Here is a 27,959-nt window from a genome sequence, read left to right as displayed (position 1 = left end):
TTTTGGTTTTCGGATACGTATGAACACTGTTCACGTGACCCTGTAGTTGGAAGTGTGCACTAGCGCTGTATCTTAACAATCTTTACAATGCTCCCCACGGGGTGGCCAAAAACCTGTTTTTAAAAAACAATGTGAAGTGCAATAAGAAGAGGCATGCCTGTTATGTTGTTACAGGGTAGGATTTAATTTTGCTTTCTTAAAAATGTCTTTTCTTTGGTCTTAGGAGAAAAGGGAAGTAGTTTCATGAGCCAATGAACAATAGTGAGGAAGACTGCAATCTTGCGTGACAGCGTTAGAAAACGGGGGTCCCCGCAGCAACAGGTCAACGGTCACTGAGGGACGTACCACAGGCCGAGGTGATTTCTGTCTTCATTAACATAATAGCTTAGGAATAAAGAGTAAGGAGCCCAAGAAAAGGCACTGAGTCTCTACAGAGCGTCCCAAATGCCCGAGTTGATGTGAGCAGGTGCTGAGTCCTCAGGCAGAGTTCAGGATGAAGCTGGTGGAGCCCTGAAGCAGAGCGCACTCCTCAGGCAGGAGCAGTCATTTCATGACCAAAACGAAGTCCCATCAGGACAGAGTTCAGGAGGTGACCTGAGCCGTGGTTAAGGTGGATCCAGTTTCCTTTTCTTCATGTCCTGATTCTTCCTAGAGGAATCACAGTCGCCTGTGGAGGAGGAAACTGTTCAGACAGCTGCAGTGACTTTAAAATCAGGCGTAAACTAACAGCTGATGCAATCCAGAAGTCATTAGCTAACAGTCCTACTGGACCTACTTTAAACCACAAAAGCCCAAGAATGACAACTGTTAGGACAGATCCCTCCATTAACACAAGGCCAAGCTGCAGGAGAAATCGTGATGGGTCTGCATTTAACCACAGCTGTTAAATATAGCTGAAGAGTTAGCCCTCAGGTCGGGACCCCAGGGGAACTTCTGGCTTTTAAACTAGTTGTCCTCCACGTTCTTACACTGCTGCCCCTCTGACAGGAGTCCACCAGACTTCTTAAAATGGAATGTCATTCTGCTTTTACGACTCAGTGAATCACACACACCCAGGCTCCGTTTGGTGTTTGCTCCTAGAACACTCGGCTACCTGTGGTGTGTTGGTTAAGGCTGGGAGTTTGGAGGTGCCAGGGTCCAGACTGTGCCTGTGGATTCTGGTGGCAAAGGCTTGGTGGGATCCTGTTCTGGGTCTCCATGTGGTTCTTCAGGACCGAGATGGCAGGGGTCTGCGGTGGTTCTGGTTTCAACAAGGGCTTGAGCATGCTGCCCTCTGCATCCATAGCCATGTCCCACATTTCAAGACTGTCTGCAAGGGAAAATGTAACAGACAAAAGAGCAGGTCACGAGAAGGTTCTGCGTGGTGAGGGCCCCGTCCTGTGGAAGGACGGACACCAGGCCTCTCCAGGGTGCAGCAGAGGAGCTGCACATGCGAGAGCAGTCGACCCAGCATCGGGCCACTCACATCCCTTGGTGCAGAACCGACAGAAGTGAAGATCCCTGTGCCTCTTCTGAGGTGTGTGTGTGACGACCAGTGACTCACAGGCACCTGGTGTGTGTACTGACTGGGCCTTAGGTCACGCCTCTGGCTCCGCTTACCTGGGAGCAGGTCTCTCTGGGTGAGTGGCTCTGGAGGTGAGTGGGTCCTGGGGAGGCTGGGCTTGGCAGGAGGCACCGGTGGCGGCTGCGCTGCAGAGAGAGGGGCAGGCTGAGCTCCCGTTGTCATCGGGGGGCTCGGCAGCCTCGGGTGCGTGCAGAGCTGCCTGGTCACACCCCGCAGAGCCAGCATTGAGCTCAGGGCCCTGCGTCCAGTCCCACCTACTCATCTGTATAGACTAGGGCTGAAAACACCATATTCTTCTCATCAAACTAGAGAAAAAACTGAAAAGTCTGGGTTGGAAGCTAGAGACCAGAATAATTCTTACTAAGGACAGCCCCAGCACAATCCATTGTGGGCTTTTCCCTTCATTAATCTCAGCTGGCCAGTGCTGAGGGAGTTTTAAAGAACTAAACAGAAACCAAGGCCTCAGAACCTTAATTTTTAAGGAGAAGCTGGGAAAAATCCGTTTTGTCTTTGTTTCTAGTCTCTGGAAAAAGACTTCAAAACTACTACTCCCAGTGAATCTGGACTCAAAAAAACGCAAGTTCATGGAGAAAGAACTGCCAGAAGCCCCATCACCCGCACACCCAACTTTCTGCTTTACAAAGAGCTCATGTCCGTGTGGCCAGAGTAACTGAGGCCTGAAGCAGCTCTGGCACCGGAGAGGTCCAGCTCTGGTTACGTCAGGGGCTGTTTTCTTCACCCACAGGGAAACATGGGGCAGGACCCGGCGCTTGAAAGCCCTGGCCCCATGTGTGCCGAGCCCTGGTCTAGACCGAACCTGCCGCTCCAGGCAGAGGTGCCCCCAGCCTCTCACCCTGGTCGGTCCTTCCGGCAGACAGAGCAGAGGTGGCGGCCCGCTGCTGTCTCTCCATCTGTTCACGGAACTGCTGCTGCAGCTGCTTCTGCCGGAGCTTCCGCTGGAACGTGGCTTCGCTCTCTGTGGTACCGGGGGCCAGGCTTCTGCAACGGGAGACCAGTGAGGTGTGGGGGGGTGGGGTGGGTTCCGAGTTACCTGGTCAACAGCACACAGTTCCCAAGGGGGCTCAGGGACCCACGTGCTGCTGAGAAGGTGCAAGTGGGGGGAGGAGCAGAGAGGGCAGGCAGCCGTACCGGGAGCTGCTCTCCTTGTCCCCCTGCGTCACAGCGTGGGGGCCAGCTGAGTGGCTCAGTCTGCAAGGTGAGGTCACCTCCTGGGCTTTAGGGGGTTCCAGAGTCGCATTCTGTTGGCAGCTGCTGTATCTGGCTTGTTCAACAGATGGTTCAAAATCTTGTCTCTTTGCGTTAGTTAAATCCACTTCAAGAGGCGGCTAATAAGGAGAGAGAATGATTTCCTTCAGTTGCTCTTGCCCCTTGCTTGAACGCATTCCACAGTTCGCTGCCTCACTCCTTCGAGTCCTGAGAAGCTGAGCAAAGGATCCGCAAGTGCAAGTAACTTCAACTCGATGTGGAGTAAAACAGCTGCATTTTCCACCTGTGCCATTCTGTGTTAACGGAGTTTTCACTTCAGTTTTTATTTAGGGCAAAATGCTCTGTAAAATCTAACTTCAATCTTTCCTTGGCAACTGTGCCTGACACACTTTCCTATGGAAATGATCATGCATCATCAGTCACACTACAGAAACCCAGAGCCTGTGCTCCACAAGCGAAGCCTCACTCAGTAATGCAAGGCTCACAGAATAGCGGAGTATCAGGTTGAGATGACTACATTTGGGTAAAGATAACCTAAAAATGAAAATTACACTGTGAAATTTCTTATCTACATTGGGAAGTCAGTCAGTCAAAAAGAAATGAGCTTCTGCAGGGAGTTCCCTGGTTCCAGGCTTTCACGCCAAAGGCCCAGGTTCAATCCCTGGTCAGGGAACTGAGCCCCCACATGCCGCTGCCAAAAAAAGGGAAACTTTAGGGGAAATGAGCTTACGCTAGGAAACTTGAGGATGGTATGCGCAGTGAAACAGGCCAGGAACAAAGATGACTCCACTGACAAGAGGCACCAAGGGCAGCGAGAAGCAGAAACCAGGCAGGTGGTGCCGGGCTGTGTGGAGAGGGAGCTGGGGTCACTGTGCAGTGGGCAGAATTTGTTTTGTAACAGCAGAGAGTTACAGACACAGATGGCAGTGGTGAGCACCCCACATTAGCAGAGTGTTTTCTACAACTGAACTGCACCCTTAAAATGTCTGAGAAGGTAAATTTTATGTATATTTTACCACCACAAAAAAAATTGAAAATGAGCACTGAAAAAAATTTTAAGACAAAACTAAATGCTGTTGAATATACAGAATAATTGGAACTCACATACTGCTATGTGCTATACTGGACAACTGGAAGTAGAACCTACTAAAACCAAGCATATGCCCAACCCTCTGAGCTTCGCTAATAATTTCCACAGTAAATGCGTGTGTGCGCACCGAGGCATGCTCAAGAATGCTAACCGTGGCCCTATTCAACCAAAAGCTACGAAAATCTCCAGCGTCTATTAAGTCAGAATGGGAAAACCAACTGCAGACGCGTGTCACAGAAGGTGCCACTGCATTCAGCACAAATGAATCACACACGTGGAATGACAGCCAGACACAGAACAGTTCATAATGTGAGTCCCCAAAGCAAAGGACAATCAGAACTAGCCCGTGTTGAGCGTGGTTTCCTCAGCAGTGATGGGGGCACACCCGGAGACTCCGGGAAGCGGTGATGCTCGACCGGACTCAGGTGCTGGCTACGTGGGTGTGTTTGCCTTAAAATTCATCCAGCTGAACATTTATCACGTGCCCATTGTCTACATAGCTATGTTGTACTTTTTAACACTTTATATAAAGCACAAACCATACAATCCCATTTATATTAAGTTTAAAAGCAGGAATAAACCTGACTAAAAGACTAAAAAAAAAAGTTGCTTTAAAAAGAAAGTCAGCCTTCCCTGGTGGTTCAGTAGTTAAACTATGGACTATTGCAATGCAGGGGACCCAGGTTCAATCCCTGGTCCAGGAAGACCCCACATGCTAAGCCTGTGCTCCACAAGAGAAGCTACCACAGTGAGAAAGAAGCCTGTGCACAAAAAGCATGGGGTCCCGTGTTCGCCGCAACCGGAGAAATACTGACACAGCAACGAAGCTGCAGCACAGCCAAAAGTTTAAAAAAAAACTGCGTGGAGTGGGGGGAGCAGAAGATTTCTAGAGAGTTGTTATGTCCTGTTTCCCTAATCTGAGGTGTAGACAGCTGTGTTCACTTCCAAAAATTCACCAGGCTGTGCCATTATGACTTTCGCAGCTTTCTGTGTATATGTTGTACTTCATTTTAAAAAAAGTGAAAAAATACAGTCATGTCAACAAAATGGCTGCCTAGGAGGCTCCAGGCCCTCCCTCCCAGCGACACCAAGGTATCCGTAAACAGACGGAACTCCCCTGTAGGAGCTGCAGTGACCAGCTAAGAGGTGCCAGCACTCAGGCCACCGTGAAACCCAAGCGGGGTCACAGCAGCGGAGCTCGGCTGCTCGGGCCCTGGCCGGCAGCGGCCTGGCGCAGGGCAGCAGTGCAGCGGGCTGCCATCCGTCTCTCCAGGGCCCGCCTGCACTGGCGGGCAGATTCTTTACTGCCGCACCACTGGGGGCACCTATTTGTTTCTTACTATGACTACAAAACAAAACTACAATATCCCTCATGAAAAAGATGCAGAAGTCCTACACAATATTATTAATAGCAAACTGAGTCCAATAATAGTTTAAAAAGATTTTAAAAAAGGAAAGAAAGAAACGAAGTTCTGCCAGTTGACATACACCTCTATGAGGGGCAGCACAAGAAAAAGACCCCGAAGTACAGCAGAGGGAGGCTGCCGGGCAGGTGGCGGCTCTGCAGGGGCCCGAGGAACCACAGCCACACTCAGCAGGCCACAGGGCCGTTCCCGCGCCCGGCCAGCCCAGGTCACACTGGACTCCAGACCCCTCTCTCCAAAGGCAAGTGCGGTCACGTGACACGCACCCACACAAACGGGAATCCAGCCCCTCCAGGCGCAGAGCTGCAGAAGAGTGGAGGGCTGGGCCGGTGAGGCTCTGGGTGTCTGGAAGAAATGGCAGTGGGCTGGGAGGGCCCTGTGCTCCCATCTCTCCGAGTTCTGCCGAGCACACTCTCCACCGTGGACTCTGCTTCATCGTCCTCCGTGGTAAACGAGCCCACTGGTCCCTGCTAGCTCAAGACGGCGGAAGCGCACGTTCCCGACCCTCTACAGAGCCGGCCGACACGTCCCTTTCCATCACCACATACTCAGACACGAGGGGATCAGTCACCATCCCCACTTGCAACGTACCTGGCGTGGAAGCTTGTTCAGTGACCTCAGATAGTCTTTGTCCAGAATACAGTTTCCAAGTGCGTTCCCAAAACTTCTAAGGGTAAAACAGAGTGGAAGCGGGTTGAGAACACGGCAGTGAGCAGGACAGTCGCACGTCCCTGCCCCGGAGCACAGGGTGTGAGTCAGTCGTTCACAAAGCCGGCTGGTCCTTCCCACTGTGGAACACAAGCTCCAGGGCCAAGATCCCTTCCCAGGGACTGCTGCGACCCTCAGTGCGTGAGCACACGCGCTCAGGGCACAACTTGCACGACTAGACTTCTGTACTGAGAGGCTCAGATCCCCTACAGGCTGTGGCACTGCGAATTTTTAAAGCAAGTTTTATCTGTATTTTTTTCTGGTAATTCAATTCTCAAAGGCATCTTTAACCCCCAAGAAGATTAAAATCCTGCTCTGTGTAACTAATTGTGTTGCACGCACATAACAAAGAACTATGCAGGTGCATTACAGACAACGAGGAAGCAACCTGTGGGTTCATGTGGAGGGCAGGGGTGGGGAAGGCAAAGTCCAGCACAGAACAGGCTCCTACCTCGTATTCCCCAAAGAGGGCCTTGGAGGGCCTTGGAGTAAGGACGCAGAGGGGAAAGACAGCAGGAAACGAGCCGCCTGGGGCTAAGGGTGGGGCGGGGGCGGGGCCGGGGACAGCTCTGAAAGCAGCCCTGAAATGAACAGCGCCTGCCTACCTCAGCGCCCGCTTCAGCCCATCTGTTACTGCCTCCTTCCTGGCCTTTTCCAAGGACAAGGCTTTTGACTTGAGGCCCTCGCTGACACCGTAGCCCACGTCTTCATGATACGAGCCATCCTGGGGGCAGAAAAGGCGTTCAGGCCCCACCGTGAGGGATTAGAGCCCATCCCTCACAGCTCTCGTCATCAAGCAGCCATGCTCAGACTGGGCAACAGTCCTGCCGGGGCCGCCTCCTGGACTGGATCTGGGCCCACAGGTGCCGGGGCTCAGTGTCGAGACAGTTCTCTCTCTCTTCCTCTTTACCTAAGAAGGCACGTGTCTAAGCCAGCCCAAGTCTTACTAAGATGCACTACCACACAGGAGGAAAGCCTGTGGGGGACGGACAGAGAGTGGGATGGACATATACACACTGCTGTACTTAAGTAACCAACAAGGCCATACTGTACAGCACAGGGAGCTCAGCACAACACTCTGTACTAACCTAAATGGGACAGCAATTGGAAAAAGAACGAGGCATGTATAACTGAGTCCCCTCTGCTCTACACCTGAAATTGACAACATTATTGGTCAACTATACTCCAATATGAAAAAGTTAAAAAAAGAAAAACCTTGGGGATACCAAGAAAAAGGAAAATTTGAAATATTATATTTAACTGATTCCAGTGACTGGATAGCAAACCCTCTCACAAGTCAGGTGGAATATGCTTCTCGGCTTCCACCAAAAGCAAAGGTAGGCCTGATCAAACTGTCAGCTGACAGCCGAATATAACTTCTGATCTTAACACTGGGATTCTGAAATATAACTCAGAAACAGTCAAAGAAATGAATAGCACTATAATGAAACTCTTTCCAGTCCCAGCGAATGTGAATAAGTATTTCAATTTGTGTGTGTGTGCGCTCAGTCATGTCCAACTCTTTGCGACCCCGTGGACCATAGCCCACCAGGCTCCTCTGTCCCTGGGACTTCCCAGGCAAGGATACTGGAGTGGGTTGCCATTTCCTTCTCCACGAGATCCTCCCGACCCAGGGATCGAACCTGTGTCTCTTGCGTCTCCTGCATTGCGGGCGGGTTTCTTTACCACTGTGCCACCCGGGAAACCCAAGGTTTTCAGTACTATTTACAAAAATAAGTCAGAGCAGAATTAATTCTAGATGTTTAGGAATAAGTAATATTAACTATAGATATATTAACAATAGAAAAAACGCTTCATCCATCTTGTCAAGAAATGCATTTTCCATAAAATTTTATATTATGATGTAGTTTTGCTGTCTCTTCAAAATAAACACAATTGACTCTACTGTGTGTTAATAACACCTGTAATATTAATAGTAACTCAATCCAGAAGAAATGTTTTAATAGAGAGCCTTAAGATCACTGGAAATTTATTCCCCCCTCCAAATTTTTACACATACACAAACATACACAGGCAGAGAAGTATAATAGTTATTAATAAAAGATTTTCAATCATATAATATAAGCCAGTAGGGGACTTCGCTGGTGGTGTGGTGGATAAGAATCCGCCTGCCAATGCAGGGGACACGGGTTTGATTCCTGGTCCAGGAAGATGCCATGTGCCATGGAGCAACTAACCCGCTCGCCGGAGCCAGAGCCTGAGCCCACAGCCCCACTGCTGAGCCTGTGCTCCACAAGAGAAGCCACTGCGGTGAGAAGCCCAAGTGCTGTAACCAAGAGTAGCCCTGCTCACCGCAACCAGAGAAAAGCCCTTGCAAAGCAATGAAGACCCAATGCAGCCAAAAATAAACAAAGCATCACTTTGCATTATTTAAAAAAGCCGGTGGAGAAATGGGATGGAAATATGTATTCAAGAAGAAACAATGTAAAATTTCTGATGACTAAAGAGTAACTTGCTCAAATAAAAAGTAGCTTGTATACACATTTTTAAAAATAGATGACAGTATGTCATCTTCTATGGTATTAATATTTAGAATCCATTGGTACATTTTAAAAAGATGTAGCAGATTTATTTTAGAACGTAGAATTTTACAATATGCCAAAAAATGCACCCTTGCAACTGTTTGTCTATATGGTGAAAATTCTTAGTCACTTAAAAATGTGCAGGAGAACGAGCCCCTCAAAATTCTCTCGGGTGCCTGAGTAAGGCCCAGTGAATGCACAGCCCACTCTGGCCCAGAGCCTCCGCGCCCGCTCTCTCTCCCGCTGCATGTCTCCTCTGTCACCCTCACCTTCAGCTGGACTCGCACAAATGCACAGACGCCCACGTAGAACTTGCCATTGTTAAGGTCAACAAAATCTAGGGTGGGAAAGACAGCCAGATGAGGGCACGCCGACCTGCTCACCCGTGCTCCTCCTGCCAGGACGGAGCACATCCCCAGCCCTCACGCGCGCGTCTGCGGGAGGCGGCAATGCCAGGAGGGCGCGCTCACCCACGTTCTGCTGTGTGATGGAGTGCGCCCAGCCGTTGTAGCCAAACATCTCATTGGCCAGATTAATGACCCTGTGACCCTCGATGTAACACACCTGGGAAAAATAAAGAAGAAAAAACACCTTGTTAAAATCCCTCGCCGTCCAACAGTCAGCATCACGGGCCCCCACTTTTCAGGCAGAAAACTCGCCTACCTTCTGGCCTCCTCCAGCCATGCGGCTACTGATGTACTCTGGGCCCAGCCTCTGCCTCAGGGCGTTCTGGATAGCCTGGTGTTCTTCCACTGTGTACTGGTACTGGAACCAGAAAGGGGAAACTGAACCGACATTTCTGCCAACCCTACGCTCAGACGTACTGAGGATCCCATGAGCTGCTGTTCATGAGGGTTGTCTATCAATACAAGGAATTAAAACTTCACAGGCACACATTCCAGTAACTAGCAGAGCAGTGACATCGGCACATGCTATGCAGTCTCTGGAAAACTCCACCCTCACTCATGAAAGAATGAGGGTGAAAAAGGCAGAGTACTTTAGTAGTAGTATGCAAATAACTTTGATTTCACAGGCTCTGTCTGGAAGGTCCTATGGACCCAGGGGTCACTGGACCACATTGTGAGAACCACTGCCTCAGATGTGACTACCGTGTTACCACAACTCTCTCCAACCAAAACTAGGAGACTAAGACTTCCCATCTCAGAATCTCTCATGACCTTTATGTAGACGTGAAAGAGGAGAAAACAGGGCGGGAAGCCTTGCTTCTGTGTGCCCTCCAATTCAACCATTTCCCATCCTGCACATGGAGAACTGCACCACTCCGTGATTAGATTTTCGACGCCTTGGTAGTTTGCCCCAGCCCCATTCAAGTGGAACGATACACACAGATCTCTGCTAAGACAGACAGAATGTGGGTGGACAAAGCAAGAATCCCCCTTATATGCAAAGAGTATCCCCATAAACCCCAGAAACTTTGGATGCCTCCAAAAAGAGAGATCCAAGTGTCATGGGGACAGGAGTGACAGCAAACACTGAGACTTTTCACACAGAGTCTGCTCCACTTGGAATGTTACAGCATATGAAAATTGCAACCTATTCAAAAACAATTTACATCTAAATGTAGCCCCCAGCACTGCCGAAGCTCCAATACACTCTCAGAGCTCAACAGAGATGCCCAAATGAAGTCTCTAGATGAAAAGAACAGCTTACATGTATATGATGGCGCTGTACACACTGCTTCCCCAGACCGTCTTGGTTTTCACTTAACCTCATCCCTTCCAGGGAGGAGGACACACTCACCTGACCGAAGCATAACACGGGGCTGCCACCGGCAGGCCGGCTGTCATGGCCTCCAAGGACTGCTTCCTCAGTCCCGGACATGCTGGTTCAGGTTGACTCTAAATAAACAGAAGAGCAAAACAGAGATCTGAAAGAAGGCTAATGGTGAAAAGCAAGTCTCCGCTACAATCAGATAAAGTCACTTTCTCCACGGGCCTTAAACACAGGCCAGGGGCGCAGCTCCTCAGTGCCTGGCTGAAGCCGAATAGGCCTCTGAACCCCTCAGGGGCTGCTTCTACCTTTCCGCTGAGTTCTGCCAGCGTGGTGCTGCTACTAAAGGTGATTTTTGCAGTAAGAACGTGGTATATGTTATAATTACAATGTTTGCAATAGAAAAAACCAAAACTACAAAAGCACGCTAGGGAAGAGCCAATAACCAGCTTACGATCACCAACTATATGAGCATTGTGACCTTGACCTCTGTGGGGTCAAAGAAGAAACATAAGCCACAGCAGCTGAACTGTCATGGACCATGATGCCATGGAAGAGTCACATGGCACAGAAGACCCCGTGTCCACAAAGGACACAGCACTGAGCACCCATGATCACCGCAGCTTCTTTATCTCCTGGGACCTTGCTCAGGCCCCACCCTAGACCAACTGACTCAGAAACCAGCCCACCCAGCGATTCTGACATCAGCTCCAGGCTGAGAGCCGGTGTCAGACGGAGCCCACACTAGTGTGCAGGCTGGCCGAGCACAGCCTTACCTCGGGAGGCCCCGCTGCTACCTGAGGCCCCGCCCCTGCCGCCCACCCAGCAGATTCCAAGTGGGGCCTCAGCGGACCTGCGCGTGAATCTCTGCATATAAATCCTCAGATTACCTACAGAGCCACAAATCTGTGACCATCAAGTAGTATATGATTCTACACATGGCATTAGAGCACAGTGTTTAAGAGCTCACATTCCGAATGCTGACTTCTGGCTCCATCACCCATGAGGTCTTGACCAAGAGAAGTCTCACATAAGCTCTCCAGTGACATTTCATCATCTGGAAGATGGAGATAACAATAGTGCCTACACTTTCTAGGAGTTCTGTAAAGATTAGTGTGAAACTGCGTAAAACTGCATCAATGCAACTAGAGATGATCATACTTAAGTGAAGTCAGAAAAAGAAAGATAAACACCATATGATATCACTCATGTGTGGAACTTAAGACACAAATGAACCTATGTATGAAACAGAATCAGGAACAGAGAGAACTGACAGGTAGTTGCCAAGGTGGGGGGTGGGGCTGAGAGTGGGAGGCTGGGGTTAGCAGGCGTAAGATTTTCCACAGACTGGATAACAACAGGCCCTACTGTACGGCACAGGGAACTATGTCCAACACCCTATGATAAACCATAATGGAAAAGGATACTTTAAAAGTGTATGTATATGTATCAGCGAATCACTGTGCAGTACAGCAGTAATTCACACAACACTAAATCCACTACACTTCAGTTTTTAAAACCTGCCTTAGAAGAGTACCTGGCACATATGAAGTATTAAATAAACGTTAACTATTGCTGAATGCTTGTTAATTTCTTTATGTACATTATGAAAATGCAGAAAACTAAATGATCATAAAACGTTACCTTTCAGCTAAGAAATGATAAATTTATAATCTTGCACTAAAAAGAGTGGCCTAGTCAATAATTAGTGTCTAAAATTGTTAAAAAACAGTGCAGTGAGAATATTATTAGAATGTAGCGATAAATGCCAGAGAAGACACTTAAAAGGATGAAGCGTCCCTGAGGAGTGGTGCCGGTGTGAACAACAGTGCAGCAAGGCTCGTCTTTTTAAAGATAAAAATTTCAGTGTTATTTCCTTTTCAAATACATACATGTATTACTTAAACAAAAATTTAAAAAGCAGGGGTCAGCAAACTTTTTCCATAAAGGGTCAGGAGTAAACGTGTTAGGTGTGACAGGTTCTACAGTCTCTGTCACTGCTTCACTTTGACACTGCAGCTTGACAGCAGCCCTTGTCGGGTCATGGTGGAGAGTTCTGATGAAACGTGGTCCGCAGGACAAGGGAATGGCAAACCACTCCAGTATTCTTGCCTTGAGAACCCCATGAACACTATGCAATGGCAAAAAGATATGAAACTGAAAGTTGAGCTTCCCAAGTCAGTAGTGTCCAATATGCTACTGGGAAGAGCAAAGACAAAGCTCCAGAAAGAATGAAGACATTGAGCCAAAATGGAAAGGACGCCCAGTTGTGGATGTGTCTGGTGATGATGAAAGTAAAATCTGATGCGGTAAAGAACAAGACTGCATGGGAACCTGGAATGTTAGGTCCTTAAGTCAAGGTAAACTGGATGTGGTCAAAGGAGATGGCAAGAGTGAACATCGACATTTTAGGAATTAGTGAACTAACATGGATGAGAATGGGAGAATTTAATTCAGATGACCATTGGCAAGAATCCCTTAGAAGAAATGGAGTAGCCCTCAGTGTCAACCAGAGTCCGAAATGCAGTACCTGGGTGCAATCTCAAAAGCGACAGAATGATTTTGGTTTGTTTCCAAGGCAAAACAACTCATCATCACAGTAATCCAAGTCTATGTCCGAACCACTAATGCCAAAGAAGCTGAAGTTGAACAGTTCTATGAAGACCTACAAGACCTTCTAGAACTAACACCAAAAAGATGCCCTTTTCATCATAGGGGACTGGAATGCAAAGTAGGAAGTCAAGAGATACCTGGAGTAACAGGCAAGTTTGGCTTTGGAGTACAAAATGAAGCAGGGCAAAGGTTAACAGAGTTGTGTCAAGAGAACACACTGGTCAGAGCAAACACCCTCTTCCAACAGCACAAGAGAAGACTCTACACATGGACATCACAGACGGTTAATACAGAAATCAGATTATATTCTTTGTAGCCAAAGAAGGAGAAGCCCCATACAGTCAGCAAAAACAAGATATGGAACTGACTGTGGCTCAGACCCTCAGCTCCTTATTGCAAAATTCAGACTTAAAGAAAGTAGGGAAACCACTAGGCCATTCAGATATGACCTAAATCAAATCCCTTATGATTTACAGTGGAGGTGACGAAGATTCAAGGGATTTGATTTGGTAGACAGAATGCCTGAAGTGGATGGAGGTTACAACAGGTTAGTACAGGAGGCACTAACCAAACCCTCCCCAAGAAAAAGAAATGCAAGGAGGCAAAGTGGTTGTCTGAGGAGGCCTTACAAATAGCTGAGAAAAGAAGAAAGGTGAAAGACAAAGGAGAAAACAAAGATATATCCAACTGAATGCAGAGTTCAAGAGAACAGCAAGAGAGATAAGAAAGCCTTAAGTGAAGGCTGAAGTTGAACAGTTCTGTGAAGACCTACAAGACCTTCTAGAACTAACACTAAAAAGAAGATGCCCTTTTCATCACAGGGGACTGGAATGCAAAGTAGGAAGTCAAGAGATACCTGGAGTAACAGGCAAGTTTGGCTCTGGAGTACAAAATGAAGCAGGGTATTTCCTCTATAGAGGAAAACAGTACAACGGGAAAGACTAGAAATCTCTCCAAGAAAATTAGAGATTCCAAGGGAACATTTCATGCAAAGATGGGCACAATAAAGGACAGAAACTGCAAGGATCTAATAGAAGCAGAAGAGATTGAGAAGAGGTGGCAAGAAGACACAGAAAAACTGTATAAAAAGTGTCTTAATGACCCAGATAACCATGATGGCGTTACCACTCACCTAGAGCCAGACAGCCTGGAGTGCGAAGTCAAGTGAGCCTCAGGAAGCATAACTGTGAACAAAGCTAATGGAGGTGATGGAATTCTAGCTGAGCTATTTCAAATCCTAAAAGATGATGCTGTGAAAGTGCTGCACTCAATATGCCAACAAACTGGGAAAACTTGGCAGTGGCCACAGGACTGGAAAAGGTCAGTTTTCATTCCAATCCCAAAGAAAGGCAATGCCAAAGAATGTTCAAACTACTGCACAACTGCACTCATTTCACAAGCCAGCAAGGTAATGCTCAAAATTCTCCAAGCTAGGCTTCAACAATATGCGAACCGAGAACTTCCACATGTACAAGCTGGATTTAGAAAATGCAGAGGAACCAGAGATCAAATTGCCAACATCCACTGGATCATAGAAAAAGCAAGGAAATTCCAGAAAAACATCTACTTCTGCTTCATTGACTACACTAAATCCTTTACTATGTGGATCACAACAAACTGTGGAAAATTCTTTAAGAGATGGGGATACCTGACCACCTTACCTGCCTCCTGAGAAACCTCAAGTCAAGAAACAACAGTTAGAACCGGACATGGAACAACAGACTGGTTCAAAATTTGGGAAAGGAGTACGTCAAGGCTGTGTATTGTCACCCTGCTTATTTAACTTATATGCAGAGTACATCAGGTGAAATGCTGGGCTGGATGACTCACAAGCTGGAATCAAGATTCCTGGGACAAATATCAACAACCTCAGATATGGAGATGATACCACTCTAATGGCAGAAAGTGAAGAGGACCTAAAGAGCTTCTTGATGAAGGTGAAAGAGGAGAGTGAAAAAGCTGACTTAAAACTCAACATTCCCTGGAGAAGGAAATGGCAACCCACTCCAGTATTCTTGCCTGGAAACTTTCCATGGGCAGAGGAGCCTGGTGAGCTATAGTCCCTGGGGTCCCAAGAGTCAGACGTAACTGAGCAACTAAACCACTATAAAAAAATGCTCAGTGCTGCCATAAGCTGGGGCAGGAGGCACAACAGGGCAAATGGGGAGTAACTGCTATTGGACACAGGGTTACTTTTCAGGTGATGAAAATGTTCTAAACCGATGATGGTGATAGTTCACAACTGTGCAAATATAAAAGCTACTGAATTATATACTTAAAGTGGGTGAATTGTATGGGTGAACGTTAATAAAGCTATTAAAAAAAAAACACTCAACATTCAAAAAACAAATCATGGCATCCGGTCCCATCACTTCATGGCAAATAGATGGGGAAACAGTGGAAACAGTGGAAACAGTGACAGACTTTATTTTCCTGGGCTCCAAAATCACTAGGACAGTGACTGCAGCCATGAAGTTAAAAGACACTTGCTCCTTGGAAGGAAAGCTATGACAAACCTAGACAGCATATTAAAAAGGAGAGGCATCACTTTGCCAACAAAGGTCCATATAATCAAAGCTATGGTTTTTCCAGTAGTCATATATGGATGTGAGAATTGAATCATAAAGAAGGCTGAGCACGGAAGAACTGATGCTTTCAAACTGTGGCACTGGAGACGACCTTTGAGAGTCCCTTGGACTGCAAGAAGATCCAACCAGTCAATCCTAAAGGAAATCAGTCCTGAATATTCACTGGAAGGCCTGATGTTGAAGCTGCAGTACTTTGGACACCTGATGTGAAGAGCTGACTCCCTGGAAAAAACCCTGATGCTGGGAAAGATTGAAGGCAGGAGGAGAAGGGGATGACGGAGGATGAGATGGTTGGATGGCATCATTGACTCAATGGACATGAGTCTGAGCAAGCTTCGGGAGATGAAGGACAGGGAAGCCTGGTGCGCTGCAGAGCATGGGGTTGCAGAGTCGGACATGACTTAGTGAGTGGACAAAAAGCCACTGCTGCTGCTGCTGCTAAGTCACTTCAGTCGTGTCCGACTCTGTGCGACCCCATAGACGGCAGCCCACAGGCTCTCCCGTCCCTGGGATTCTCCAGGCAAGAACACTGGAGTGGGTTGCCATTTCCTTCTCCAATGCATGACAGTGAAAAGTGAAAGTGAAGTCGCTCAGTCGTGCCTGACTCTTAGCGACCCCATGGACTGCAGCACACCAGGCTCCTCCGTCCATGGGATTTTCCAGGCAAGAGTCCTGGAGCGGGGTGCCACTGCCTTCTCCCAAAAAGCCACTAACATGCAAATGAATGAGTGTGGTTGTGTCCCAATAAAACTTTATCACACAAATGAACTTCTTTACAAAACAGAAACAGATTCACATCACAGACTTTTAGAACAAACATATGGTTGGGGTGGAAGGGTAGAGGAAAGGGATAGATTGGGAGTGACATGTACTCGCTGCTACACTGATAGTTATCTATTAAAACAGAAAACCAACAAGGACCAGTTACTGTATAGCACAGGGAATGTTGCTCAAAATTCTGTAATAACCTAAATGGTACAGAATTTGAAGAAGAACAAATATATGTATAGGTATAACTGAATCTCTTTGCCGTCCACCTAAAACTAACACAATACTGTAAATCAACTATGCTCTAATATAAAATAAAAATTTTAAAAAACAATGAAAACCAAAAAGAAAGAAACAAAAACTTAACCACAGAAGAGGTGGCAGCTGTGGCCTGCAGGTCAGCATCCACCCCAGTGGTAAAGCGAAATATGAGGGTCGGAGTCCAACGTGGATCAGGACTGAGCTCCAAGGACTTAAACAGGACACTTCCTTAACCTCTCTTGGCCCCAATTTTCTCATCTGCAAAAGGGAATATTAATAAGACCACTCTTAAAAGTGTACCCTATTAAATGATGTGGCAATAACAGCATAATCATAATCCTACCAGACTTTTTTGCGGAAATTGCTAGGATGATAATTCAAACAAAATGCAAAGGATCTAAACTAACCAAATCAAATTTGAAAACCAAAGAAGTTGCTGACCTACACTGCATGACTTCAAGACTTACTATAATTAAAACACTGTGGGGATGGTGGGGAGCTTCCCTATTAGCTCAGTGGTAAAGAATCTGCCTGCCAATACAGGAGACACGGGTTCGATCCCTGATCTGGGAAGATCCCACATGCCATAGAGTAACTAAGCCTGTGGCCCACAACTATTGAGCCTGTGCTGCAGAGCCTGGGAGCCCCAACTACTGAAGTCCACATGCGCTAGCCTGTGCTCCCCAAAAAGAGAAGCCACCACAGCGAGAAGCCTGCGCGCCGAAACAGAGAGCCCCACTCACAACTAGAGAAAGGCTCGGCAGCAGCCAAGACCAGCACAGTCAAAAGTAGCTAACAGTGTAAAACACAAAACAAAAACAGCAAAAACACAGTGGTGAGGACTTAAACACTGGAACAGAAGAGAGGGTCCAGAAATCAATCGTCACCTGAATCCCAACAGAGGCACCAGTGCGGCACAATGGCATTTTCAACACATGATGCTGGAACCACTGGAGATCTGTATGGGAAGAACATTTAATATTTTTCACAAAATAATTTTTACATCATTCACAAAAACTGGAGATGGATTTTAACCTAGACACAAAAGCTAAAACTAAAACTTCTACAAGAAAATACAGAAGTATACCTTCACAACCTGGAGGCAGCCCAGGTTTCTTACTTATGACCTAGAAACCAATAATTATTAAAGGAAAAAAGACAATTATGACCACATCAAAATGCAAAACTCTACTTAGCAAAACAACTCTTAAGAAAATGAATGGGCAACCGCAAAGACTGATATCCAGGATATAAAAAGGACATATAAAGAACCCCTACAACTCAAAAATAAAAAGACAATTAACCCAATTTTAAATGGGCAAAAGATTTGTGCAGGCACTTCACAAAGGAAGATATAAAATGTCAATAAACACGGGAGAAAGTACTCAGCATTGTTCATAATCGAGGACTAAAATTAAAACCAACCATGATGACACACCACTTTCCACCCACCAGAATGGCTAAAAATAAAGGCTGACAACACCAAAAGTTGGCAAGGATGTGAAGCAGCCAGAACGCTCATGCACCGCTGACGGCTGTAAACACAGGGTACTCTTCACGGAAGAAGAATGGCTTGAAGATGAAGCCAAGCATCCCAGAGGGCAGAGCAGCAGGTGACAAAGGACTGCTTCCAGCCCTTGAACCCCAGTGGTTCTTTACAAACCCTGGATATCAGTGCTTTGTCAAACAGGTGTCAGAGCCTGTTCATTTGTAGAGTTACCTTAAATGAGAAGTTTTCACTTTTGATGTTATCCAAACTATTCTTTTTTTAAGAGGTTGTTGCTTTCTGAGTCTAACCTTTGCACCATTCCAGATTATGAAGCTATTTTTTTAATGTTTTCTTCTAGACGCTTTGTGGTTTTATAATTTTGCAAACAAATCTGATAACTTCTTTAGAAATTAAACATGAATTTTCCATATGACCCAAGAATTGTCTTCTGATAGGTATTTTCCCAAAGAAATAAAAACATACGACAAAAAAAAAAAAAAAAAAAAAGGCTCTGGGGGCTGGTAGGTAAGAGCCTGAACTAGGTACAGTGGTTGTAAGCAAGAAATTGATGGGGGGGGGGGGGGGGGGGTCCAAAAAAAAAAAAAAAAAAAGAAATTGATGACCTCAAGTGATATTAAGAAGAAAAGGAGTGCATCGAGGCTGTATACTGTCACTCTCCTTATTTAACGTATATGCAGAGTACATCATGAGAAATGCTGGGCGGGATGAAGCACAAGCTGGAATCAAGACTGCCAGGAGAAATATCAACAACCTCAGATATGCAAATGACACCACCCTTATGTCAGAAAGCAAAGAGGAACTAAGAGCCTCTTGATGAAAGTGAGAGAGGAGAGTGAAAAAGCTGGCTTAGAACTCAACATTCAAAAAACAAAGATCATAGCATTGGGTCCCATCACTACATGGCAGACAGATGGGGAAACAATGGAAACAGTGACAGACTTTATTTTCTTGGGCTCCAACATCACTGCAGATGGTGACTGCAGCCATGAAATTTAAAGATGTTTCCTCCTTGGAAGAAAAGCTATGACCAACCTAGACAGCATATTAAAAAGGAGAGACATTACTTTGCCAACAAAGGTCTGTCTAGTCAAAGCTATGATTTTTCTAGTAGTCATGTATGGATGTGAGAGTTGGACTATAAAGAAAGTTGAACACTGAAGAATTGATGCTTTTGAACTGTGGTGTTGGAGAAGACCCTTGAGAGTCCCTTGGACTGCAAGGAGATCAAATCAGTCAATCCTAAAGGAAATCAATCTTGAATATTCATTGGAAGGACTGATGCTGAAGCTGAAATTCCAATACTTTGGCCACCTGATGTGAAGAACTGACTCAGTGGAAAAGACCCTGATACTGGGGAAGACTGAAGGCAGGAAGAGAAGGGGACAACAGAGTGCTGGATGGTTGGATGGCATCACTGACTCGATGGACATGAGTTTGAGCAAGCTCCAGGAGCTGGTGATAGGACAGGGAAGCCTGGCGTGCTGCAGTCTGGGGGGTCACAGAGAGTCAGACTGAGTGACTGAACTAAGAAGATAAGTAAGATTGCCCCCAATGCCTTTATTCTTATCTATTTCCTTCTCACCTAAAAGCCCTTCTAATTAATGGTGGAGGGCAGAAGGAAGGTGGGAAGGAGACATGCCACATAAGGATGGCTTTCTCTTTTGTCTGGGCTTCCCACGTGGCTCAGTGGTGAAGACTCCACCTACCAATGCAGGAGACGCAGGAGACTCAGGTTTGATCCCTGGGCCGGAAAGATACCCTGAGGAAGGAAATGACAACCCACTCCAGTATACCTGCCTGGGAAATCCCATGGACAGAGAAGCCTGGCAGGCTACAGTGCATGGAGTCACAAAGAGTCAGACACAACTGAGTGACTGAGCCCACTCTCTTGTCTGACCTCGTCTCATCTTTATTAAAGACAAGACAGGGCATTACTGAAACAGAGCAGGGCCCTATGGTCCTTGCTCCCCACCATGTCCTCTGCCTGACTTTTGTCTATAGAAAACTTTAATCAAAAACTAAGTTTAATCAGAAAAGTGAAAAATGAGGAAACAAAGGAAAACAGTAAAAGGAGACTAAATAATAATAATGTAGTCCTTAAACACAAAGAGCTTTATAGTTCTTTTTCAAGGGCTATAGATATTATTCTGAGCCATATCCTACGAGCTGTCTTACAGATACTAAAACACCAGGTGGAGAAGTTACCTACATGATGACCAGACTGTACCCAGGACATGCGCTGCCACAATCCCGAGAACTGACCGCAAAGAAATGGGAACAAGCGGATCCTGGAACTGTACCTAAAACAGTCAAGGTGGTGCTGGTCAGACCACTGATGACCGACTGAAGACGACTGTCAGAGCGGACTGTGCTGTTTCTACATGTAGGCCCCCCAACAACTCTGTCTATAAAAGCTCTCACCCCCTGCTTGTGTGCTGGGGGCGGGGGGGATGGCCTTCAGACAGATGTCCTCCACTGCCCAGCACAGTTGCCGGCATCTGAAATAAAGCAAGCTTTCCGCCAAACCTGGCTTGTTTACTGACCTTTTGAGCAATGAGCAACCGAACCCCACCTTCCACACCCTTTCAGTAACAGATTTTGGTGCAAATTCGGGGCTGGCTCCTGTGCTTTCACAGCACCGGGCTCTCCTGGGTCTTCCAGAGGAGAGCTGTGGCCATGATGCTGTATCTACCTGTTCGTGGTGAGCGAGCCCAAGTAGGGCATTTGGGGGATATTCAGCAGCTGCCAAAACCTTTTGCTTTGAGGATCCTCCCTCTGCTCAGCACTGGCTGCCAATGTACACTTTTCCTTGGTGGAATAAAAACTTACATTTGGGACAAGCTGATGAGCCCTAAGACCAGGGAAGTCCACCAGTGTGCACACAGGCAAACTTCCCATTTGTGAGTGCTAGTAACTCAGATGGAAAAGCATCTGCCTGCAATGCAGGAGACCTGGGTTCGATCCCTGGGTCGGGAAGATCCTCTGGAGAAGAAAATGGCAACCCACTCCAGTATTTCTTGCCTGGAGAATCCCATGGACAGAGGAGTCTGATGGACTACAGTCCATGGGGCTGCAGAGTCGGACATGACTGAGCGTAGCACAGTGCTACGTGGGTGTTCTTGACAATCGGTTCTGATGTCCGACTATGAGGACTGTTTGTTCTGGGGAAGTGTTTGTTTGCGACTCCTTACTGGTCACCCTCGAAGAGGGTTTATGACAGATCTGTCAACTGGTGTGTGACTGTGTATTCCATCGGTGTGACTGGTATTCTTGTTGCCTTATGTAAAATGGAAATTCAGGTTCGATTCATTAAGAAAATTTTTAGCTGGAAAATTATGACTAAAGAAAGATGATTTTTTTTTTTGGACCATGTATGGCAACAGAATTCTTTAGACTCCAGAGAAGACAGGTTAAAATGGAACTCTTAAAATTCAAAAAAAGCCAGTTCTCTTTACATATACAGTTAGGAAAAGCTGGCTTGATAAAATGCTTTTTTTCAGACCCTGAGGAAACAAAAATACGCCTAGGGGAAAATTTGAGGTTAACACTTATCATGTCCCTGAAATACAAACATAGTCCATGTTGCTTGGAACTCCAGCCTTGGATTAATTGTGAAACTTCAAGCTAAGAAAAAAAAAAAAAGGAAAAAAACCTTTTAAAATTGAGTATGCAAATTTGGCTATTCTATTATCCATAAACTGGTAAGATTAATTGCAATGCCTAATTCATAAAGTGTAAAAAGATAAAACAATGAGATCTCTGGTTGGATGTTTGCATGTCTCAGTATGTGTTTTTGTCTTTGGATGATACTGCTGAGGTTAATTTGTAAAGAAGCTCTACTTAATTGGTTTAAAAAAATATAAGTGCTTACAAATCAAACAAATCTAAATTTACCTACTTTTGTTTTCCTATAAAACCAAGAGGAAAACTAAAGATGTTGGTTTATTAAACATACATGTACTATTAAAAAAATTATGCTATTAAAAGTGTATGTTTTTTGAGGTTATGGAGTATGTTCCTACATTTGCCAATCAGAAAATGCTGGTATAACATTTCAATTACCTGTTTCTTGGTTTTGTTACGGTTTCCAGGGTTAAAAACTGTGATGTGTAAAAATAATAAGGAAAGCATTCGGTATGTAAAAACAAGTAAGACAACGTGTTGTTGGCAAAAAAAAGGCATACAAAAATATTTTTATTGAAAAAAATGATGGTAATAATTTTGTCCTACAGCTGTTTCTCAATGGGGAAAATATAGGACTAATTTATTCAAATCCAAAAAATGATAAAAGATTTATTAAAAATTTTTTTGAAAAAAATTTATGTTGTAAGATTAAGATTAGACTAAATATAATTAGGTATATAAATTTTGCTATTAACAGTAAACTAAATACAAGACTTAACTTTCCTTTTCTTCCCCTCTGTTAAAAAAGCAAAGTTCTCCTGGAATATTGATCTGATTTTGGTAACAGACACTCAATAGAAAGTAATTGCTTTGTTTCTAATGATACTTTCGACACTAACGTTCAGGATGGAAAACTTGTCTAGTAATGTTGCCACAAAATCACGGCAGATGGTGACCGCAGCCATGAAATTAAAAGCCGCCTGCTCCTTGGAAGAAAAGTTATGACCAAGACAGCTTATTAAAAAGGAGACACAGTACTTTGCCAACAAAGGTCTGTCTAGTCAAAGCTATGGTTTTTCCAGTGGTCATGTATGGATGTGAGAGTTGGACTATGAAGAAAGCTGAGCACCAAAGAATGGATGCTTTTGAACTGTGGTGTTGGAGAAGACCCTTGAGAGTCCCTTGGACTGCAAGGAGATCCAACCAGTCCATCCTAAAGGAAATCAGTCCTGAATATTCATTGGAAGGACTGATGTAGAAGCTGAAACTTCAATACTTTGTCCACCTGATGCAAAGAACTGACTCATTTGAAAAGACCTTGATGCTGGGAAAGATTGAAGGCGGGAGGAGAAGGGGACGACAGAGGATAAGATGGTTGGATGGCGTCACGGACTCAATGGACATGAGTTTGAGTAAACTCCGGGAGTTGGTGATGGACAGGGAAGCCTGGCGAGCTGCAGTCCAAGGGGTCACAAAGAGTCGGACACGACTGAGTGACTGAACTGAACGTTGTTACAGGGTATAACTACTCATGATGTGTAGGACTGCTGGCTTTAAGTTTAATGCTTAAAGGGGGTGGGGGATTGCCCCCCACCCATGTCCTCTGCTTGCTTTTTGTCTGTGGAAAATTCCAAAGAATAAGTTTAATCAGGAAAGTGAAAAATGTGGAAACAAAGGAAAACAGTTGAAGGAGACTAAATAATAATGTAGTCATGAAGCATAGTCAAGGACCTTTAGTTTTTTCTCAAGGACTATAGGTAATACTTTGAACCATATCCTATGAGCTGTCTTACAGATACTAAAACAACAGGTGGAGAAGTTAACTACTTGATGGCCAGACTGAACCCAGGACTTAAGCTGCCACAATTCTGAGAACTAACTTCAAAGAAATGGGAAGAAGTGCACCCCAGAACTGAAGATTAATTGTGCCTAAAACCACTAAGATGATGCTAGGAAGACCAGTGAGGACCAATTTGAAGATGACTAAGAGATGACTGTGCTGTTTCTGCATGTAGCCCGCACCGCTCCCCCTCCAGCTCTAGCTATAAAAGCTCTCATCCCTTGCTTGTGGGGACAGAGGGTGCAGAGTCAGTCTTTGGACAGATGTCCACCACACTCCCCCTCAGTTGCCAGCATCTGAAACAAAGCAAACTTTCCTTTCCAGCAACCTGGCCTGTTTATTGGCTTTTGAATGGTGAGCAGATGGACGTCCCGTCACACACACCGTTCCGGAAGTGTTATCATGAATGAGCCACCTTTCAAAGCTTAAAACTTTAGTTTGCAAACATGGGGGAGCAGTGGAAATTCTAAGTTGAGAATTATACAATATTCTCGCCTGGAAATGTTCCTTGTCATCAGTGAATAACTGCAGGAGAGCACAGTTGGAGTCTACATTACAACAGTCAGCAGAGGAAACGACAGAGGCTCAACCTAAGTGACAGCCACAGATGACAAGCATGATGGATTCTGCATGTGCGTCACTGAGGCAGAGCTGACCAAGCTCAGTGATCAGTGAAGTGCTGACTATGAGGATAAAGACCAACAAGACTAGATACCAAAATTCTTTATTTTATTTTCACTTATGTACATGCTGCTCGCATGTTTGTAAAACTTTTCTTAAATTTAGCAAGAGTAGAAAAAGCATTATTTAAGAAGAAAAAAGACATCAAAATGTCCTCTCTTCCTTGAAACCTGACACATCTCACTACACTCTGAACAGAATGAATCCTAAATTCCCACAGCATTTAGACAGATATCACAGCACATGGGTTTCCAAGGTAGCTCAGCGATAAAGAACTGGCCTGCCAATGCAGGAGACGCAAGACACATGGGTTCCATCCCTGGGTCAGCAAGATCCCCTGGAGGAGGAAATAGCACCCCACTCCAGTATCCTTGCCTGGAGAATCCCATGGACAGACGGCCTGGCGAGCCACAAAGAGTCAAACACGACTGCACACAGCACAGGTAACACTATAATCCACTCTACTGCTGAGAACACAGGGGCCCTATACTAACTACTGACTGGATCTCTAGGACTTAGCACAGTCCCTACCCAACTTGTAGAATAAAGAGAATGGTAGCTTTATTTTAGCTCTTCTCCACTTCAAAACTGCTAGGGCTTTATTAAAAATGAATACCATGAGTGGAAAAATGTTAGAAGTCACAGAAATTGAATAAATATCCCCACAAAGCTTTCTGAGTAATTAAACTGGTCACAGAGTCCACTCTCACTGTTGGTGGCGATCTGTTCCACAGGTAATCTGAGCACTGACTGACCCAAGACCCAGCCACTGCTCCTGCAGAAGCACGGTTAGGTACCCGCCAGCGCGAGCCTCCAGTTGCTTCATTTCCATCAACCAGTCAGTACAAAGCCCTGCTCTGCATGTTTCAATTCAAGGCAGCCTATATAAGTAAGACACAGTGCTGGTTCCTTAACACTGAACTCACAGTGGACAGCACCTAACTCACACCTGAACAAAGCTCATCGGAAAGACGCCTGCCTTTCTGCATCAACAAGTTTGGAGGACCTTCTAGACAGGGATGGACTTGGGAGGGCGTTATACTAAGTGAAGTAAGTCAGAGCGAGAACGATGAACACCGTGTGATGTCACTCACAGGTGGAACTGAAACAACACAACAAACTAGTCAACAAAAGAGAAACGGACTCACTAGTGAGCTCAGCGGTGGTGCCAGTGCGGGAGGGAAGGATGGAGGGGCAGGGCAGGGGTAGTGGGAAAACGAGGGTTGTTACACAACCTTATGCGCACGATCTCGTGCGAGCGAAACTGGAAAATTGTAAAGAATTACAGAATTTAAAGAATCTTCCCATTTTTTAAAGATGTGCTAAAGAAACAGTGGGATCACGAATAAAAAGCGTAAACTGTGGCACTAAGGACAACGAGGCCGCTGGTTTACAGTCTGAAACAAGCTGGCAGAGGTGCGGCCTGCCGGACTTCAGCAGGGACAGCGCGAGGGTCACCCAGCACACCGGCCAGGCGCCCTGAGGGCTGATTCTGTTCGGGGACCGGTCCGTGAACACACAAAACACGGAAGACGCGCTAGGTCTGCTCGGAGATGAGCTCCCCCGCCCCCCGGCTCTGCTACATCATCCGTCCGCTCGTGTCCGCCCACCCGGTGCCCAACACTGGACTGCCGGCCTGGCGGCGTCTCCAGCGAGCCCCGCACACGAAGGCTGCTCTGCTCGTGACCGCCAAGTGTCCAGGAGTGCTGTACTGAGAACAGAAAACTGTACAAACCTTCCCGAAACAACCAGACCCGAGGCCGCCCAAACGCCTGACCCGGGCCCGGAGCTCCGGGTTGGGGGAGAATTTAGATTTCAGAAGTTTGTGCCTCGGTCTGTGAGTCCCAGGGAGGAACAGACCTTAAACGGGCTGGGAGACCAGAAAGCGCAAAAGCCTAAACGCCCATCAGTTAGCGGAGAAGGAAAGCAAGGTCCCCCCTCGACGAAACGCCGCCCGGCGGCCGTGCACCGAAGAGCGCCGACCCGGGCCGGACCAGGTGAGCCGCGTCCGCTTACTAGCTCGCGGAGCTCTGGGCGACCCACAGGCTCCGCACCAGCGGCGACCGCGGCCCGGCCCGGCGAACGCGCCGAAGCCACGCAGCCGGTCTCTTCAGACAGAGGGATTCCACCGTGTGTGGATTCCGGCTCGGTTGTTTGAAAGCGCCACAAGGGCTGACTACGCGCTGACCTGTCAAACTCCACCGAAACCCCAACGCCTTTCGGGCCGCAGCCGCTGCCGCCTGGGGTCGGCTGATCCCCCCTCGGTCCCTGGCCCGGGCATCACTGACCCCGCGGCCCCTGCCCTGGCTGCCCGCCCGCTCGCCCGGCCCGGCGCCCTCACGGCTTATCACACACCGCTGGACGCGGGACCGCTAAGCCGAGACCCGCGAGGCGAGCTCCCACCCGGCCGCGACTCCACTTACGCGCCTCAGCAGCGCAGAGCGGACAAAGGTCTGTCCAGACAGAACGCGCAGAAACTCCCTGGGGGCACGGCCACTTGGAGAACCCTGGGAAGAAGGTCTGGGCGAGACCGCGAGGGAGGAAGGGTTAGGGCAGAGGACTCTGGGAAGAAGCTTGGGCGAGACCACACCAGCGGAGGCGGTCCGAAAGCGCGGAAGGGCACTAGGCACAATACGCACAGGACCCTGAGGTCAAGGCGAGACCACTTGGGCGGAGGGCCTGAACGCGCCGAAAGGCGATAGGCACGGCCGCGCAGAGGATCCTGGGAAGAAGGTCTGGCAGAAACCGGTACAGTGGGGGCGGCCTCAACACGCATAAGGGAGCGTCAACGGCCGCGCAGAGGACCCTGGGAAGAAGGTTTCGGAGACACCGCAACGGAAGAGGAGGCCTGAAGGGCACGCAGAGGACCATGGGGAGAAGGTCTGGGCGACAACGCCCCGGGGCGGGGCGGCCCGAACCCGATCCTACTTAGGATGGCTGAGCAGAGGACTGTGGGAATGGAGTAGGTCCAACTGAACTCGCGCCGGACCACTGTGGGGCATAGGAAGAGGAGCCGCAAGTCAAGTCAGCAGATGGGAGCAGAGCCATCTGTTGAGAGCCATCAAGCAAGGTGGCAGTGCTACCCGGACCTCCGGGCCGGTCGCTTGGCTCCCGCATGCCCTGCGCCGCCGTGTCCTCTGCTGCCCCCTGGCGCCCTGCGAGCTCGCAGCACCGCCCTCTGCGCCCCAAGCCCAGCAAGGACTGCGCGGTTGCTTGGCGCCCCCGGTGCATCCAGGCTGCTGTGGTCGTCAGAGCCCGGCAGGGACTGCAGGGGGACGGGCCCTCCGGAACACGCCCCCTGCCGCTGGGTCCCCAGGCCAATGGACTGGTTTCAAATTGGGAAAGGAGTACCTCAAGGCTGTATACTATCACCCTGCTTATTTAACTTATATACAGAGTACATCATGTGAAATGCCAGGCTGGATGAATCACAAGCTGGAATCAAGATTTCTGGGAGAAACATAAACAACCTCAGATATGCAGGTGATATCACCCTTACGGCAGAATGACTTCCTTGGTGGCTCAGACAGTAAAAGCGTCTGCCTACAATGCTGGAGACCTGGGTTTGATCCCCGAGTCGGGAAGATCCCCTGGAGAAGGAAATTGCAACCCACTCCAGTACTCGTGCCTGGAAAATCCCATGGACGGAGAAGCCTAGTAGGCTATTATCCATGGGGTCGCAAAGAGTCAGACATGACTGAGCGACTTCACTTCCTTCCTTATGGCAGAAAGCAAAGAGGAACTGAAGGGCCTCTTCGTGAAAGTGAAAGAGGAGAGTGAAAAAGCT

The 27,959-nt window shown here is 47.2% G+C and overlaps 1 protein-coding gene across 5 annotated transcripts; it reads right to left on the bottom strand.

Annotated features, from left to right (window-relative positions):
* Positions 1-160: 160 nt before the first annotated feature.
* Positions 161-26,735, bottom strand: RAD52 (RAD52 homolog, DNA repair protein). Of its 5 annotated transcripts, XM_055568198.1 has the most exons (15): positions 26,596-26,733; positions 17,405-17,475; positions 16,624-16,775; positions 11,258-11,344; positions 10,318-10,415; positions 9,220-9,321; positions 9,027-9,120; positions 8,826-8,893; positions 6,619-6,737; positions 5,897-5,972; positions 2,714-2,910; positions 2,418-2,563; positions 1,600-1,689; positions 1,094-1,309; positions 161-667 (listed from the first exon to the last, which is right to left on the bottom strand). In XM_055568198.1, exons 5-15 carry the CDS (start codon positions 10,396-10,398, stop codon positions 606-608), a joined length of 1,251 nt encoding a protein of 416 aa, XP_055424173.1. In that variant the 5' UTR covers positions 10,399-10,415; positions 11,258-11,344; positions 16,624-16,775; positions 17,405-17,475; positions 26,596-26,733; the 3' UTR covers positions 161-605. The 5 variants fall into 5 exon arrangements, with proteins under 5 accessions (XP_055424173.1, XP_055424181.1, XP_055424165.1 ...); XM_055568206.1 differs by lacking the exon at positions 11,258-11,344; XM_055568190.1 differs by lacking the exons at positions 11,258-11,344; positions 16,624-16,775.
* Positions 26,736-27,959: the final 1,224 nt, after the last annotated feature.

The sequence above is a fragment of the Bubalus kerabau genome, chromosome 1 (assembly GCF_029407905.1).
Source record: "Bubalus kerabau isolate K-KA32 ecotype Philippines breed swamp buffalo chromosome 1, PCC_UOA_SB_1v2, whole genome shotgun sequence".
NCBI lineage: Eukaryota > Metazoa > Chordata > Mammalia > Artiodactyla > Bovidae > Bubalus > Bubalus kerabau.
This window is presented reverse-complemented; position numbering and strand designations above follow the sequence as displayed.